This window comes from Callionymus lyra, chromosome 7 (assembly GCF_982586985.1).
Source record: "Callionymus lyra chromosome 7, fCalLyr1.hap1.1, whole genome shotgun sequence".
In the NCBI taxonomy this organism is placed as follows: Eukaryota; Metazoa; Chordata; class Actinopteri; order Syngnathiformes; family Callionymidae; genus Callionymus; species Callionymus lyra.
The window spans coordinates 15,494,317-15,514,050 of NC_141824.1; the positions used below are offsets into that span (position 1 = coordinate 15,494,317).

General features: G+C 37.9%; 2 protein-coding genes across 3 annotated transcripts in view; one reads left to right on the forward strand and one right to left on the reverse strand.

Annotated features, from left to right (window-relative positions):
• Window positions 1-11,960, reverse strand: part of sphkap (SPHK1 interactor, AKAP domain containing) — a 61,015-nt gene extending 49,055 nt beyond the window's left edge. For both annotated transcript variants that reach the window (XM_087796320.1, XM_087796318.1), the window contains exon 1: window positions 11,893-11,960. In XM_087796320.1, coding sequence (XP_087652446.1) covers window positions 11,893-11,933 — 41 coding nt within the window. In that variant the 5' untranslated portion in view covers window positions 11,934-11,960. The remainder of the gene's footprint in view (window positions 1-11,892) is intronic.
• daw1 (dynein assembly factor with WDR repeat domains 1) overlaps window positions 1-19,734 on the forward strand; it is a 267,508-nt gene that overhangs the window by 59,916 nt on the left and 187,858 nt on the right. The gene's annotated exons all lie outside the window — the stretch shown is intronic.

Below are 19,734 nucleotides of genomic sequence, written 5' to 3' on the forward strand. Positions count from 1 at the left end.
ATATTTTTATTTAAAGCTTTTTTGTTATATAAATTATTATTTTTTGAAGCTACTTTTTATTTTAATTGGAATTATCTTTTATTGATGAAAGCAACTGTTTTTTTTGCATTGAATTATACAAAATATATATACAGTATATACCACCATTTTCAGCACAGATGGTCCAGACTACTGTTTTTTGTGACCAACTTTTCTTAGTTGGCAGGATTAATTTTTAACTAACATAACTAACAAATCGAAAATTGCAAAAAAAAGACTTTGGGTCCATTGGCAAGAAACAAGGAAACATGAAAAACTACAACAAACCTTTTTTATGGTTTTAAAGCCCCTGGCTGTAAGATTTAAAAAAGTGTTTCTAGCTACCCCTAGTGTCGAAATGGTGCTGATGCAATAATCTTTTGAAAAGTTGAGAAATGATCTCACGTAAATCACTGTCCCAGGTTAGCAGTTTGATGGTCAAATATTCTCCAGAAGGGTTGACCAGAGGGTCCCAAATCTTCTTCTTTTTTTTTTGTATTTAATAGCGCACCGGTTTGATAGCAGGATTATATTTCCAGGCCGAAATTTCAGATGGAAAAAAGTAAAAATACAATAACATGACCTGGAAAAAAACTAAAATTAAGTGCTTTTAAAATACATCTCCCCATAGCGCTGAACCAGCAGGAGTTCTTGACTGATTACAACAAGATTTTTGTTTGTGTATTTGCATGTATGTATATTTGATTGTATGCTGATGATAGTGTTCTGTATGTGTGGGTCTCTTCCTGAGACTTTGTGTTAGTGTGTGCGGTTTTGTTTAAGCATTATTAATATGACATCAGAGAACTGGTGATTTTCTGTTGAAGTTTCATGAAGCAGTGTCATTATTTTCAGACTCCACTAGATGGCGATCTCTGCACTATTTTCCAACAACTGTTCCAATGAAACATCACATTATTTTTTAAACTGATGGCGCCACCTACTGACCTCTAAACAACATGACACCGTTTCTTCAAGCTTCATCAGCACATCACTAGAGAGAACAAGTTTTGTTTCTAGAGTTGGCATTTTACTAATTTTCACTAGTCAAGAGTCACATTCTAATCTTATTTAATAAAAAAAACAGTTTTCTTTTTCTAAATAAAACACAAAGTTACACCAAGATTAAACTATCATCAAAGGAAATATAAAACAAAAAACTATGTGACAATGTTACATATTGCTGCTTTAAGTAAGAGAAGCCCAACAATACACATATAAATACAAAAATACTTGTGTAAAAGTCAAATCTGGTGGTTAATGAACTTGTTTTATTATGTTTAAATCTATATACCGTAGAATGGGACGCAGGAGTCCGTCCGAGCACCGACAGGATCGTCTCAGTTACAGGATAAGACAGGATTAATGGCGCTGAGACAAACTGGGGCAGATTAAAAAGGTCCAGTGAGGACAACTCTTCCCCGTCGTCGGTAGTTTCGATCATTGCTCATTTACACCTGCTGATGGACGCTTCCTCCCGCTCTGATTACTGCACTCCAGTGTCTTGATTGTGTACTTGATTGTGTACTTGATTGTGTACTGGCGACGACAACATCGCCTCCAGGATTCGAGCAGACGAGGGCGGATCAGGAGGAGTCGTGTGGAGCTGCTGCAGTCTTGACCTCTGATGGGCTTATTGTCGGCTAATTGCATGATTCACGCTTTCCAGCCACAAACTCTGTCGATCACGTCACCACCTCGGATGAACCCCTTGTTCTTTTGCTTGGTTTGTCTCTTTCGACATAAGTGCAACACTTAAATAAAGTGGCCACATTACGTTTTTTAATTAAAATCCTGTTGTCAGAAGAGGAGTCACCGATGTGAGCACGAGCTGGACAATTAACATTTTTTCTTTGACACTAATTTCTGTGCAGAGAAGCTACTTTCATTGCTAAAGCGATAAAAAATGAGTTTTTAATAATTGTTTTTAAATTCAGTCGCGACAAAGTTATTTCCGCAGAGTTACGGCAAAATAGTTCAAATATACTTGAGGCAAACATTCTTGTTACGTGTTCTACATCTTCTAATTTACGATGAAGACTATGCAAATGTAAAATAATAATGTCGTTTTTAATTTCACAAAAACTGTTATAGACTGACTTAAGGTTGCACTCATTGCACCCCGGAACCTTTGTGCCTTTATCTGTGTTCTCTACGGGCGGGTTTGGGGGTTGCACCGCCTACGGAATGTATGGAATGCTGGACTGTTGTGCGACAATCTCTTCACAAGTAAAGTTCTCTAACTGAGCTCCAAGTGTGCGTGCATCATTACCCTCGGGTTACCACACTTTTGGCGACGAGGATTAAAACATATACGACTGAGTGTCGTGAAGTTAGGGTCGGAGAAGAAGTTCCGTGTAGCATCTAGCGTGTAGCATGGCTACGGTCGGCACGCTCAGTGAGTTCGTCGAGCAGGATGGTGACTGGATCGAATATGTCGAGAGACTGGAGCACTTTTTCCTGGCGAATTTCATTGAGAAGGAGGAACGTCAAAGATCGATTCTCCTCAGTGTGTGCGGTGCCAAGACGTACAAGTTGATACGCAACTTAGCAACCCCACGGAAGCCAGGTGACTTATCATTCAAGGAATTGGTGACGCTGGTGCAGGAGCATCACAACCCCAAACCGTCAGTGATTGTTCAGCGTTTCAAGTTCCACACACATTCACGCAAAGAGGGAGTTTCGGTTGCTGCATTCATCGCGGAGTTGAGACAACTGTCGGAATATTGCGAGTTTGGACCGGTGCTTGACGACATGCTACGGGACAGGTTGGTCTGTGGTATCAATAATGACAGCATTCAACGCCGATTGCTAGGTGAATGTGCACTAACTTTCAAGAAGGCGTTGGAGATCGCTCATGCTATGGAAACAGCAGCTAACAACTCAAAAGACATTCAAGAAGCTAATGCCGTTGTGCCACAGAGCACTGTTCACCGTCTGTTTAAAGAGGGCAGAGGAAAGCCGATGAAGTCATGCGAATGTTACCGGTGTGGGGGAGCGCATCTCGCTAATGACTGTGGTTTTAGAGATGCTGTTTGCCATAACTGCCAGAAAAAGGGGCATATAGCCAAGAAGTGCAGAGGTGCTAAAAAGCAATGGAAAAAGGAGTGGGAAGAGTCAAAACCCCAAAGGAAAACGCACCATTTGCAAAGAGAAGGACCTGAGGAGCAGTGTTCATTCAACATGTTCAGTATGGACCTCAGGGAACCCCGGGCAGCCCCGATCTGCGCAACGCTGCAAATAAATGGAAAAAAAATGACGATAGAGGTGGACACGGGGGCCTCAGTTTCAGTGATAAGTCATACCACCTACTGCAGGTTGCGGGGCTCTGGAAAGGCGCCCGCTTTAAGAAAGACGAACATCAAACTGAGACAATACACTGGTGAGTGCATTCCTCTACTTGGAGTTATAGAAGTAGACGTTATGTATGAAGGCCAGTCAGCTAAAGGGGAGCTGATAGTGGTAGAGGGGGAGGGACCGAGTCTGCTTGGGCGGGACCTCCTAAAGAGAATTCGCTTCAATTGGGGGGAAATCATGCACATGAGGGTGGTTGGGGACATCCTATCAAAGTATGCAGATGTTTTTAAGGATGAGCTTGGCACAACAGTGAAGTTGACCGTGGACCCCAACGCAAAGCCACGTTTTTGTAAACCACGCACAGTGCCATACGCTATGAAGGCTAAGGTGGAAGCGGAGCTGGACAGTCTGCAGCGGTCAGGTGTCATTGAACCGGTGGAGTTCTCTGACTGGGCAGCCCCAATTGTGCCGGTGCTGAAAGAAGATGGTGGGGTGCGGGTATGTGGTGATTACAAAATGACAATCAACCAAGCCTCACAACTGGACACTTATCCCCTGCCACGAGTGGAGGATTTATTCGCCACACTGGCAGGAGGACAAACATTTACCAAACTGGACATGAGTCACGCATACCAACAACTGCTGCTGGACGAGGATTCTAAACAATATGTGACCATCAACACCCACAAGGGCCTGTTCAAGTACAATCGCTTGGTGTTCGGCGTTGCGTCCAGCCCAGCCATTTTTCAGCGCACCATGGACAACCTCCTGCAGAACATTCCCCATGTTGCTGTCTACCTAGACGACATCTTGGTGACGGGTAAGACCGAAGGGGAGCATCTGAAAAACCTCGACCAGGTGCTGCAGAGAATGAAGGAGGCCGGGCTGCGGTTGAAGCGAAGTAAATGCGTTTTCCAAGCTCCGAGTGTCACCTACCTGGGTCATAGGATTTCAGCTCAGGGGCTTTCCCCCATGACAGAGAAGGTGAGGGCGATTAAGGAGGCTCCTAGCCCAAAGAATGTGGCAGAACTCCGGTCGTTCTTGGGCTTAGTGAACTATTATGGGAAGTTTTTGCCTGAACTCTCCACTGTGCTTGCCCCACTCTATCAGCTCCTGCACAAAGACTGTTCCTGGACTTGGCAGCAGGATAAAGAGACAGCGTTCCAACAGGTAAAAGAACTATTGCACTCTGCAACGCTGCTCGTGCACTTTGACCCAGACAAGGAAGTTGTTTTGTCCTGTGATGCATCAGCCTACGGCGTGGGGGCAGTCCTTTCGCATCGTATGGAGGACGGAGGGGAGAAGCCTATTGGGTACGTGTCTCGTACCCTCACATCAGCAGAACGGGGTTACTCGCAGCTAGAGAAGGAGGGGCTAGCTGTAGTTTTTGCTGTGAAACGGTTCCACCAGTACCTTATTGTCGCCCATTCACCATTTTCACAGACCACAAGCCCTTGCTGGGCCTGTTTGGTGAGACTAAAGGTATTTCACCCATGGCGTCAGCAAGAGTGCAGCGCTGGGCATTAACTTTGTCAGCGTACCAGTATCGTATTGTGTATAAAGCAGGAAGTGAAAATGCAAATGCAGACGCGTTCAGCCGTCTTCCCCTCCCAGAGTCACCGAGCCAAGCTAACCTCCTTCCACAGACTGTGTTTTTGTTAGACAGGCTGTCTGACTCCCCGGTGTCCGCAAAGCAGATCAAACAGTGGACGGGAAGAGACCCGGCGCTGTCACAAGTAAAGCAATGGCTGCTGCAGGGCTGGCCGGTAACAGTTGAGCAGGAGGAGCTCAAGCCCTATGTCCAGCGACAGCTGGAGCTCAGTGTGCTGGATGGCTGTATCCTCTGGGGCTCCAGAGTGATTATTCCACCTGCAGGACGTGCTCAGGTAATGGAAGTGCTGCATGAAGCTCACCCCGGGGTGTCAAGAATGAAGAGCCTCGCCAGGTCGTTTGTATGGTGGCCAGGGATGGACGCTGCGTTGGAGAAAAAGGTCAAGGCATGTTCACAGTGTCAAAGTAACCAGAAGATGCCCGCACCTGCGCCTCTCCACCCCTGGGAGTGGCCGGCCCGTCCGTGGTCCAGGCTTCACCTGGATTTTGCTGGTCCGTTTATGGGTCACATGTTCCTTGTGCTAGTGGACGCTCATTCAAAGTGGATGGAAGCACACCTCATGTCAAAGATCACAGCCCCAGTTACCACTGACACGCTCAGAAGCATCTTTGCCACCCACGGGCTACCGGATACAGTGGTCAGTGACAACGGGCCCACTTTCACCAGTGAGGTGTTCAAAGAGTTTGTGGAGAGGAATGGAATCCGACATATCCGGTCTGCGCCGTACCACCCTGCTTCCAACGGCTTAGCAGAACGTGCTGTGGAGACGCTGAAAGATGGACTGAGGAAAATGTCGGGGAACACGCTAAGCTGGCACGTTTCTTGTTCCAGTATCGGATTACTCCACACACAACCACTGGCTTGTCTCCAGCTGAGATGTTGCTGGGAAGGAAGCCCAAATCTCATCTGGATCTCCTTCGCCCGGATGTGGGGGCAAAAGTTGCCCGATCGCAGGAGAACCAAAAAGTGAGACGGGACCAACATGCAAGAGAGAGGCTGTTGCAGCAGGGGGACTGTGTGTACGTGAAGAACTTTGCCGCTGGCTCATCATGGCTGCCAGGGGTTATTCACCTCCAGTCTGGTCCAGTTTCCTTTGTGGTGGACCTGTTGGATGGCAGGCAGGTTCGCAGGCACCAGGATCACGTGCGGGCCCGCACTGACGTAGAGGAGGAGGGGTCTCGGAGTGCTGCTCACAAGGATAGTGTGAGCGGCTCTATGGACTGTGGAGCACCGGTGTGCATTGATGGACGGTTGCTGCCTCCTGAGGAATTGTCTGAGCAGACTGCCTCACCTGCCCCTGCCCAAATTCCTCCCAGTGGAGCACTGTCTGTTGCCCAGGCTGTGGACTCTAATGTGTCACTAAGACGGTCAAAGAGGCAACACCAGCCTCCAGAGAGACTGAACTTATAAACTAAAAAAAAAAAAGTGTTATGCCATATCGGTTGTTTAGGCCTGTTGTGATAAAGAGAAATGTTGTGCAATACCGGATGTTGTTGATGGCCTGGAGAAATGTGAATTAAAAGTGCAATAGTACTTCGGTATCGGGTACAAGGGTACATACAGGCAAAGTTAGTTTATTGGTTTAACCGTATTCTAAGTGTTTACTTAAAGGGGGAGAAGTGTTATAGACTGACTTAAGGTTGCACTCATTGCACCCCGGAACCTTTGTGCCTTTATCTGTGTTCTCTACGGGCGGGTTTGGGGGTTGCACCGCCTACGGAATGTATGGAATGCTGGACTGTTGTACGACGATCTCTTCACAAGTAAAGTTCTCTAACTGAGCTCCAAGTGTGCGTGCATCATTACCCTCGGGTTACCACAAAAACGTCACCTTTTTTTTTTTTTAATAATTTGATTAATAAAGTCAATAGAGGCCAAGTTATAAATTTTAAAAAAGGGTTATGTGAGACATCACTGATCTGATCCAGCCTTACACCCCAGCTCGGGCTCTGAGGTCTGTAGATCAGAATCTACTGATGGTTCCTGAACACACTTCAGGACCAGAGGAGAGAAATCCTTCCAGACTGTTGCTCCTAAGCTTTGGAACGATCTTCCTCTCCCTCTGTGTTTAATGATCTACTGACTCCTTTAAGAAACATCTTAAGACGTTTCTATTTGTTCAGGCTTTTCCTTGATTTTCTGGAACTCCTGTTGTGTTCTCAGTTTTATCTTGATCTTTAAAGTATATACTTTATTGAATATTGTTTTGATTGTTTAAGCGCTTTGTGACCCTGGTCTGGAAAAGAGCTATACAAATAAAAATTACTTACTTACAGTACTTATATATATATACTTATAAAATATTGACTTTGTTTCACAAAGTTTCATAAAGTAAAAATTTGTTTTTTCACAAATACATTTTATTTATACAGACAAAGTAAATAAGCCAAGTTATGACTTAAAATCTTCTGTAGGTGCGAACATCTCTATGAGACGATAATAACTTTTTTTGTTTTTTAATCTAGCAAAATTTTCAGAAAACCAAAATATTTTTTTCTGAAACAAATTTAATTTATCAGGTCAAAATTAGGACTTAAAAATCCATCTTAAATTTAAACATTTTTGTGTGAGATAATAATGACTTCAAAAAAAACAAAAAATGTTGTCCAGCAAAAAATCCCTAAAATTATTAAATAAAAAAGTGTTTTTTTCAAAAATACATTTTATTAATACAGTCAAAGTCCAAGTTATGACTCAAAAATCGTCCGTAAGTGTGAATACTTTATGTAAGACGATAATGACCAAAAAAAAAAATCTAGCAGCATTTTCACAAAACTAAATAAAAAAATAATAATAATAATTTTTATAAACACAGTCAAATCCAAGTTACGACTTTCAAATAGTCCTCAAAGGATGTTTGTACGTGATAAGACAATGACTTTTTTTATGTTTTAAATGTAGCAACAATTTCACAAAATAAAAACTTTTTCTTCAAACATAAATATGATTTATAAATTATATTTTAAGAGTGAAGAATTGCTGACATTGCATTTTCATTTCAAGATCAGGACGACCTATTTTGTGCTCCACCCGTCCCATAATGCACTGCAGCAGTTAATTCAATAAGAGTCGGATTAAGTAATTACAGTACATTTTGGGATTATTTAGAACGTGATTTTAAGTCAGCGATGGAACAAGATAACATTTTGACCATTTTAAGTTCCACAACATACATCAGTATATAATAGTTCTAGTTCTACACCGGAATCGGAGAAGAACCGTCCACACCGTGAAGACCATTCAAGATAAACGACCGTGTCCGAGCTCTTCACCCGTGGCTGCACACAAAAGGTACAAATGGTCCGAACGTTCTCCCCGAGTAGGTTTTTGACCTACAATTATCTTCTGCCCTGTTTGCCGCCGTCCTGGTGGAGGGAGGTTCAGGCGGAATAATCTCAGCTCATGTGCGGGTGGATCAGAACGTCCTTCACCGTCACGTTATTAGAAAACAGATTATTAAAATGTTGCTGCTCATGTTGATTCTCGCCGTCCACGCCGGCTCATGTCGCACAGGAGGAGGTCAAGGTCGAAGAAGCTCATACGCTCTATATTACACTCGAATGTGCATGTTGTGATTTGTTGCACATCCGAGGATTTATGTCTCCAGTCTGATCCACGATGTATTACATTAAAGATCGGGTTAAACTCCACGACTACACGACTAGTCTGGTGATAGAAAGAAACTAGTTGTTTTTGTAATCTAGTCTAGTTCCAGTACCAGTTCCATGTCAACAGTGCTTTTATCCATGGAAAACCTAGACAAAAAGCTTTAAAATATTCTAAATATTGTATCATCAGTATGTGTATGTTTGTACAAAACTCTCTCTCCGTTGAAATATTTACATTAAAAAATGTGCCTAAGCCCCGCCCACTGAAAACACTTGTTTTTTCTGAAGTTAAAATCGTGTTTACCATAACCACACCCACTCTGCTGTGATTGGTCATACATCAAGGTTTGTCACCGAGTGTCGTCAATCCCAAAGGTCTCCACCTCAAAAGGACTTGTTGTTTAAACAAAGCAGGGCGTGATTAGAGCTGGCTGGAGGAGGAGTGGAGCCTGAATAACGTAATGGACTCCTCTTTCGTAACCCTTTGTTTGCCGAGATTTCAGATAGAGAAGGGTTACTTCGAGGGACTTTCTGCATCATGACGACTTCAACATTCGAAACATGTGAGCGAGTCAGGAGAGTTGGGATTTAACGTTGGTTGACCTTAAAAAAAAAAAAGACAATCCACAATCCAAATATTTTGTTTTTTATATCAAGGAACCGGTTCATGTAGAGCTAGACGCTGCATTGGTCGTCTGTTGTTGTTTCCTTCTTTCCTGAGAATGTTGTGTAGTGATTTCAAGGTTGTAGATACGTAAAAATGTAGCTCTTTATACTATAACGTTTGTTGTGAGTTTTTAAAAGCCAGATTTAAAAGTTTTCAAGCTAATGTTAGCAATGTTGCTAACTAGCAACAAGCTAAATCATCACTCTGATCCTGCTTTGTGATAAACTATCTCACTGTAATGACAAGCGGTGACACGCATAGAAAAATGAGTAACATTACTCTGTGACTCTTTTCAGTCAAGTTTACTCAAACAATAAACCTATAAACAAATGAAAATAATTGCAACATAAACTCTGATATGATTTGTTTTTATCCAGAGGTCAGTTTGTGAGTAAAATGTCAACAATAACTCTGTGTTGTCTCTGGGTCAGGGCGACCCGAAGGTCTGAAAATAAATGTGTTTGAGCTATCCCTTGTGTTACTTTGACCCTGAGATAACACAATGGTTAAGCGAGTCCGCGCCACAAATAAGGTTGCTCTATTTAACAAAAAAAATTCATTGGGCTCATTGGAAGTGGTATTTAAATGTAGACACGTTCAATCTCTTTAGAAATACAAAGAAAAAAGACATGCCACTGCTATTCTTGTAAAATTGCGTTCCAACTATACTATCAAAATAAAAGAATGAAAAATGCCGCCCAGACCACAAACCTCTTCAATCATCCTTCAACTTGGGGCCGACAAGTAAATTCACTCATCTTGAATATACATCACCATCGAGACAGACACTGGACCTTCATCAAAGCGTCATTGACTGTTTGATTCTGGATCCAGAGAAGGTAAATAAACCATCAGACTGAGGAGACGTAAGCGTGTGACCTGAAGGCAGATCAGTCTCAGAGCATCAGCCGTTACTAAACCTTCAGATGCAGCTCGGCTTATTAAATTTGAGGTTATCACCATAGAGATGCTTTGATGGGTTTTTTTTCCTGATGAGCTGCACATTGTATGGTCTGTTTCGTAAGCTAAAATGTAAAATAATAACAATTACATTAAATATGAATATAGTCCGGTTAAACTTTGTTTAACTTCTCAGCATCTGCGCACCCGTTCAGAACCATCCAAGTCTTCATAAGACTTCATAAAACAGTAAATACAATAGAATCACTGAAATAAATCACTGTTCACGGCTGCACTGAAAAAATATAAAGGACAATCTGGCGATACAATACATAACACGATACAATGGGACAAAGATTTGATATATCGTGATACTGTAGTAACAAGTATATATGTGTAGTATTGTCGAGTACTTGACTCTGGTGTTGCAGAATTTACAGACCACATGACTCTTGACGAAGTCGTAACTACTTTCATTTGTTTAGAAACCAAAATATGTCCAAACATCAGCTTTAAAAGTCGACTGTATCCTCTAGTCCTCAGTCATCACCAGGTCCTTTCGAGAATTCATCGTTCATTTAGCTAATATTAGTGCTGCCTAGCGGCCGGAGGTTTAATTGCAACACAAAAATGAAGCTGTTAAATATTTGCATGTGATTTGTAAATAAAACATTAGAATTATTTTATTTTACAGACTATTTTTTGAAATATAAATAGTATGATAAGATATGGTCTAAAAAAAAATTTAAAATTTTTTTTTTGCAATAGTGAAATCACCAGTATCATGAAAAATGTATTTAGTTATTTGATATAATGCTGTGTCTAATACAACTACATTTCTTTTGCTCTCTTACAAAGATGTGTCTGTCAGCAGCAGATAGAAGCCACACAAGTGAATAATTAGGCCTTGAAACCTTATAAAATCAATCTCAAATTTTTAGTAGTAAGAAAACAAACCAACCAACAATAATGCTAAACAACATGAACCGAAAGCTCAATAATGAATACATTTTTAAACCAAAATATGTCAAAACATCAACTTTAAAATCTGCTGGAGTCAACTGTATCCTCTCATCCTCAGGATCTTGTTGAATTTCACCATTAGCTTTAGTTGGAAAAGGATGCAATAACTGCTGCCATCTAACAGCGGGAAGATTAAATGCAACACAAAATTAAACAAATAGTGAATATCTGTATGTTAATTGTAATTTAAAGGAATAAAAAATATTTTCACATATATGTCCAAACATCAGCTTTTAACCCTTGCGTTATCTCAGGGTCAAAGAGACAACACAAGGGTCAAAAGCTGCTGGAGTTGACTGTATCCTCTTGTCCTCAGTCTTTGACTGATGCAACACAAAAATGGTCGCTTGTTAATTGTAAATAAAAACAGCTTTAGATTTTATTAATGTTTCATACAAACCTTATTGAAATATAAACCATTTTAAAAATATGATAATTATAGAAATAAGTAAATAAACAAAAATTGAATATGATACAGAGCTGTTGAACATAAATGCTAACAAATGTAATAAAAATGCAAATATAACCTGTAACTCGCTTGCACAACACGACGAAAATCCATACAACATGCGCTACAATGTTAGCAAGACTGCAGTGCCAGGATCACCAATATCTAATCATCCTCGCTATGAATCGACTTAATATCTGTTGAAATCTGTTCACAAATTGTCCAGTTCTTTCACCAACAGAAAGAGCTGCTGAACCATTACATCAATTCAAAACCAAAAACTTGAGCGATGGAAGAAAGAAAAAAATAGAATTCTCACAGTTCGATGAAGGCCCTCAGGACGGCAAACAGTGACGACATGATGGTGAAATCACGTCCCAGGTGAAGGTGAAGACAGAATATCTGAAACATCAGGAGAAAGATAACTTAAAAGCAGGAAGAATCACAGCGAAAAGGAAGTTTCTTGAAGAAGGTTCCAGACTGTTCAGTGTTGAAAGTAAATGATTTATTGATCTGACATCAAAGAGTTCGTGTTCACTGATGAATATTGTATTTTTTCAACTACATAGGGAGTGAAAAGCAAATGTTTTTTCAGGAAAGAATATCAAAGTTAGTAATAAATCCTTTGGTGGATTCTTGTTTTTGCTGTTTTCAAACAGCGTGAGGAAGCCGATCAATTCAGCCTGTGTGTTTGGCAGTGGACAGTGGACAGCAGGAGCGCCCGGAGTGGTCTGCAGCTACACAGTCAGACTCACAACAACACGTGATGAACTGTGTGTTCTGACACCAGGACTGGGGTGAGTTGGTTAACACAAACTAACACACAAACAAACACACAAACATGGAATATCAATAGTGTAAATAAAGAAATGAGCTGAAGAGAATTGTAATAAGCAACATTAAGCCTTAACACTCAACCTTACTTTACTTACTTACTTTACTACTGTATTTACTTTACTTGATGTATTTGTACTTATTTTATTTATCTTGTACATGTATAAATATTTATTTAGTTTTCATTGTTTATGACAACAGTTCAATTAATTTTCTGACCTGGCTCAAAACCCTTATTTGTCATGTTTTTTTTTCTTTCGTTATTGTTATTTTATTGGTATATTGTGTTCATGTTCTTATCAGCTTTGTGACCCTGGTCTTGAAAAGCTCTTTAAATACGAATAACTTACTTATTTACTAACTCTGGTCCCAAACCTCTTTAATTATGGTTATCTTTTCTTTTTTTAATTTTACATTTTTTCCCAATATTTTTAATGTATGTTGGGTTTTTAAAAATACTTTAATAATATTTTCTAATTTATTAATTAATTAATTTTTCTCACTCAAACCCCTTGAATTATCGTTACTTAATTTCATTCTAAAATACTCTTTTTTTTTTAAACATTCATTGTGTCATTCTTTATTAATTCTTATTTATTTTCTCAACCTAAGGGCACCTGAACCTAACTTTAACCTTCTTCTACAAGCCTTTGAATGGTTTTTATTTTTTAAATTGCATTAAACATTTTTTAATATTAACATTTTGTTTTCTATTTCACTTTTCTTTCTACGTTCTCCCTTTATTTATTTTAAATTATTTACTCGACCTAACCCTAGACCTACACCTAACTTAAAACTTATTCTGCGACCCCTTGAATGATTTTGATTTGTTAATAACTTAAAAAATAATAATAATAATTCACGTTACTATTTTCTTACCATTTATTTTTTGTTCTTTATTTATTTCAATGTATTTTCACAACGTAATCCTTGACATAACTTTAACCGATATCTCCAACCCCTCGGATTCTTTTTATTGTTTAAAACTTTTCAAAAAGTTTTGTATTCATTTATATAATACAAGTTTTAGATTATTTTATTTATGCAGACAAAGAGACACCTTGCATTTGTATCAGGGGTCATTTCGGGTCAATCAAATCCTGCAGGTTCATCTGGACCTTGATGTCAACGGTAGAAAACGAGGATCGATAACAGTCGTCATCACTCATCGTCGCCGGCTCTACAGTAGACACCGTTATTCAGTCGGATCTCTAAACCTTCATCAGACAATCAGCGGATTCTCTCGCTCGCTCTTTCTCTCTCTCTCTCTCTCTCTCTCTCTCTCTCTCTCTCCTCAGACAGAAGAACAGAATTCAATCTGTCGTCGCTTCGCCTCGGAAAAATAAGAGACTTTGAAATTGGGAAACTTGTCACAAGATATTTCTCACTTGTCGTTCGGACCCAAATGGGAAAACAAATCTGTGGTCCAACACTGGTTAGGACGGTTCATCGAGGCGACACTTTGATTGCTTTTTAGAAATGAAAGGACAAAACTTAATTTGGTGCGACAACAACAACAGCTTTACGTTTCACTTCGGACTTCTTGGAGACGGAGAAGCCGCCTGGATGTTTGGCAGCATAATGATCTTCTTGTGAAAATCATACTTTAGAAATAGCAAAGAGAAATATGCTAAAGAAGGGACTCATTCTTCCATGTACATCCCTGTACTACGGGGGTGGGGAGGCAGCCAAGCAGCATCTCAGCGGGGGGTTAGAAGTGATATTTTATTGCAGTGGGAAAACTTTCAAATGTAAGTCAAAGAAGAAACAGCAAGACACCAACATTTTTTCGGTGTGGAAGAGACACGAGAAGAGGATAAATACCTTTTCATTTTGCTCTTTTTATTCTTTCATCATTTATTTAAAGTGATCATTTATATACGTCAGGGGTTTATTCTAGCTCTGAACAAAATGACTATAACAGGAAGTATGTGCCGAAATTGTGGCTTTTCATTCTTTAAATCCATCGCAACTATATCTTCATTAGTCATCATTCACCAAACATGTTAAATTATTTAACTTCAACATCAGTTTTAGAGATTTAAAACCAAAATTATGTTTCTTAGCTTAGCTTACAGGTATCTTTATAGACTTCAATATGAATATTAATCTACTTTGACGTTGTGGTGGTTTATGATAAATAATGGAAAGGTTTTGAGCTAAGGTATGTTAATCAAATTTTCTCAACAGCATATAAAATGATTATCTAACTGGTTGTATGTTTTCATTACTGCTTGTGTAAGAGAAGGATTGTCGGATGAGTATAACACCTTCCCGACCTTGAGGATAATAACTCAATAAAGTATAACTTTAGTTCAAACATTTGGGTTAAGATACTTAACGACTTGAGAAGCTGCGACAAAGATATAACGGCGAACTAACGGCTCTGTGCTTCAGAAATATTTCAGACACACATGTAAACTCTGTTCTACTCTCACTTGTACAAGTAAAACTTGTGACACGTGAACATTTTATGTGATGCATCAACAACCGGTTTGGTATAGCCGTGCAGAAGAAGCTCAAGGAGGGTCGTGTAGGGGTCGCGACCTGAAATGATTTTTCGTATCTGGCAGAAATGCTCATTGACATGAGTTTTCACATTTAACAGCCGTGACAGCAGGACGGGGTATCAGGTGTTACATTAGAGCGGCCCGACAGGACGCCTCGACCAGGGCGAGAATTGCAAATATCTCTGAGCGTTGGCTTTCACACGTACAAAATCATGTGGGTTGATGGTTCATCAGAAGCTGAAACAAAAAAGCAAACACGTCTTCGCGTCCTCAGTTTTTTTTACACTCAAATTATTAAAGTTTATAACTATGATTTCATCTCTTTCCTTCTAAAGCACTTTTTTTTCTCTTTTGATACGAGGATATTGAAGCTTTCGGTCCCAATTGTCCAGGTAAACTGACCCCAGTCCTCATGGATGGACCTGAACAACAAGATCATCTGATTAGGACCAGACAACACGACTCCTTCTCAAATGATGCAATAACCTTTATGACCTTTATGTTGAATATAAATATATATTTGACACAGTTTTTACTCAAAAACATATCGTTAACAATCCTATTTAGTTTACCCTATATTTACTGATATTCTATATATTTATTTAACTGCATTTACTTGGTTCTTTCCTTGTCTTGCTCGTCCATCTACAGAGAGAGAGTAAAAAGAAGAACTTAAGTTTGCAAGATGAGGACAAAGACTTGTTGAATGAGTCCTTTGACCAAAAAGTTATGTGAGCACATTTTAAATTTGTATTTTGTTTATGCAGATGTTAATTTATTTTCTGATTATTAAGCTTTCGGTTCATGTTCTTTAGCATTTTCGCCAGTGTTGGTTGGTTTGTTTGCCTAAATATTATTTAACTAAATATTAAATAAAACATTTAGAATAGATTTAAGGAGGTATCAAGGTTTAATTATTCACTTCACTTATCTGCTGCTGCTGGCATTTTTTAGAGAAAAAATAAAAGTAGTTGTATTACACACAGCATTATATCAAAACACTACATTAAATCACCTTTCATGATACTGGTGATTTCACTATTTTATCTCTTTTTTTAGACCATATTATATAACACTTTTTATATTTATATTGCAATAAATTGTTTGTAAAATAAAATAATTCTGATGTTTTATTTGCAATTAACATGCAAATATTTAACAGCTGGCCTTCATTTTTGTGTTGCAATTTAACCTCCAGCCCTTAGATGGCAGCACTCATTATGTTCTCAGCGTCTAAATGAACGATGAATTCCGGTAAGATCCTTGTGATGACTGAGAATGAGAGGATACAGTCGACTCCATCAGCTGTTAAAGCTGATGTTTGAACATATATTTTTTTTAAACTACAATATATACTTCATACTGTACAGTATCGCAATACATTGTTTCCTTGGCCAAGAAACATGATATATATATATATATATATTTTTTTTTTTTTACTAGTTTACCTAGTTAAGATGTTGGTCTTTCACAAACAACTGTGCAAGCGTTCAGCAAACTTTTTTTTTTTTTTAATCAGCAAGTAATTTTAATCGTTCACAGCGTTTTTTAAATGATCCAAGAGGTTAGTGTCGCTTCAGTGCTTTACAAGTTAAACGTATTTTGTATGAAGTATATGAAGGCATTGGTTTTGTATCGCTGATACCAAAGGGTTATGTTTTCGGAAATGTGTGTAGGTAATGAGAAAAAAAAGCTTTTTTTAACCCTTGTTTTATCTCTGGGTCAAGGTGACCCGAAGGCATGACAGCAAATGTGTTTGTGGTATCCCTTGTTTTATTTCTGGGTCAAGGTGCCCCAAAAGCCCGAAAACAAATGTGTTTGAGGTATCCCTTGTGTTGTCCCTGGGTCAAGGTGAACGTCCTTCTTGGCTTCCAGAAATGCATATGCAGTGGTGGAGGTCGTTCACATTGACCCAGAGACAATATAAGGGATACCACAAACACATTTGTTTTTAAGCCTTTTGGTCACCTTGACCCAGAGACAACTTTAAGGCCTAAAATATAAACCATATATTTCCCCAGTAAACGTTACATCACCTCATCTAAAAATGAATAGCAATGTAAATAACAAAAACTAAAATGGAGGGTGTTTTCACTGCAGCACCCGAAGAAGAGCAAGTCATTACTGTCAATGATCCACGTTGTTCTTCATCCGTCCTTCATCAGGCTTTCATTACACCTCGAGAAATCAACTAAAACAAGATCCAACAACGACGCCGTCGTCTCCAGTGTGAACACAAGACTGTGTCGCTTCTGCGCTGCACATCCAGATGAATGGTTAGCGTCTCTGATCTGCGGCGCTCGTCACGGTGTGACAGCAGCCGTCCAGGATGAAGGCGAAGAATGTTGGAGAAGTGACAAAAGAATATGAGTCATCCCAGCTAAACATGGCTTCTGTCACAATTCAGAGAGAAAACTCTTGTGTGGAGACATGTCTCTCGGATCCCGTGTCTGATTCACGGAGAGCAAGAGAGCGTAAAGTGACGGCGGTTATTGTTGTTCAGAGCTATTTGTCATCGGCCCTCAGAGTCGCAGCTCAGTGTCTCGCTGGTGTTTTGTTAAAAGCTCATTATGGTCTGCAGCCGCCGCGGAGGTCTTATCAGAGACGCACCGAGTGACTGCAGACTCGCTTCGTTACGATGAGAAACAATGAGTTCTTTATGTATTTATTCAGGAGATAAATGTCAATCAGATACGGACGTGCACGTGTAGATTTGTATCTTAAACTGAGTGTAGTTTCATACATATTTTTCCGTAATCAAACCATTTTCAACTATAATCTAACCATTTTTAACTATAATCAAACCGTTTTTAACTATAATCAAACCGTTTTTAACTATAATCAAACCATTTTAAACTGTAATCTAACCATTTTAAACTGTAATCAAATAATTTTCAACTGTAATCAAACAATTTTCAACTGTAATCAAACCATTTCCAACTATAATCAAATAATTTTCAACTATAATCAAACCATTTTCAACTATAATCAAACATTTTCCCACTATAATCAAACAATTTTCAACTATAATCAAACAATTTTCAACTGTAATCAAACCATTTCCAACTATAATCAAACAATTTTTAACTAAAATCAAACAATTTTCAACTGTAATCAAACAATTTTCAACTGTAATCAAACCATTTCCAACTATAATCAAATAATTTTCAACTATTATCAAACAATTTTCAACTATAATCAAACAATTTTCAACTATAATCAAACCATTTCCAACTATAATCAAACCATTTTCAACTATAATCAAACAATTTTCAACTGTAATCAAACCATTTTCCAACTATAATCAAATAATTTTCAACTATAATCAAACCATTTTCAACTATAATCAAACCATTTTCAACTATAATCAAACAATTTTCAACTATAATCAAACTATTTTCAACTGTAATCAAACTATTTTCAACTGTAATCAAACCATTTCCAACTATAATCAAACAATTTTTAACTAAAATCAAACAATTTTCAACTATAATCAAACAATTTTCAACTGTAATCAAACAATTTTCAACTATAATCGAACAATTTCCAACTATAATCAAACAATTTTTAACTAAAATCAAACAATTTTCAACTATAATCAAACCATTTTCAACTATAATCAAACAATTTTCAACTGTAATCAAACCATTTCCAACTATAATCAAACAATTTTTAACTATAATCAAACAATTTTCAACTATAATCAAACCATTTTCAACTATAATCAAACAATTTTCAACTATAATCAAACAATTTTCAACTGTAATCAAACAATTTTCAACTATAATCAAACCATTTCCAACTATAATCAAACCATTTTCAACTATAATCAAACAATTTTCAACTATAATCAAACTATTTTCAACTGTAATCAAACAATTTTCAACTGTAATCAAACCATTTTCCAACTATAATCAAATAATTTTCAACTATAATCAAACCATTTTCAACTATAATCAAACCATTTTCAACTATAATCAAACAATTTTCAACTATAATCAAACAATTTTCAACTGTAATCAAACAATTTTCAACTGTAATCAAACCATTTCCAACTATTATCAAACAATTTTTAACTAAAATCAAACAATTTTCAACTATAATCAAACAATTTTCAACTGTAATCAAACAATTTTCAACTATAATCGAACAATTTTTAACTAAAATCAAACAATTTTCAACTATAATCAAACAATTTTCAACTGTAATCAAACAATTTTCAACTATAATCGAACAATTTTTAACTAAAATCAAACAATTTTCAACTATAATCTAACCATTTTTAACTATAATCAAACCGTTTTTAACTATAATCAAACCATTTTAAACTGTAATCTAACCATTTTAAACTGTAATCAAAAAAATTTCAACTATAATCAAACCATTTCCAACTATAATCAAACCATTTTCAACTATAATCAAACCATTTTCAACTATAATCAAACATTTTCCCACTATAATCAAACAATTTTCAACTATAATCAAACAATTTTCAACTGTAATCAAACCATTTCCAACTATAATCAAACAATTTTTAACTATAATCAAACATTTTCCCACTATAATCAAACAATTTTCAACTGTAATCAAACCATTTCCAACTATAATCAAATAATTTTCAACTATAATCAAACAATTTTCAACTATAATCAAACAATTTTCAACTGTAATCAAACAATTTTCAACTATAATCAAACCATTTCCAACTATAATCAAACCATTTTCAACTATAATCAAACAATTTTCAACTATAATCAAACTATTTTCAACTGTAATCAAACAATTTTCAACTGTAATCAAACCATTTTCCAACTATA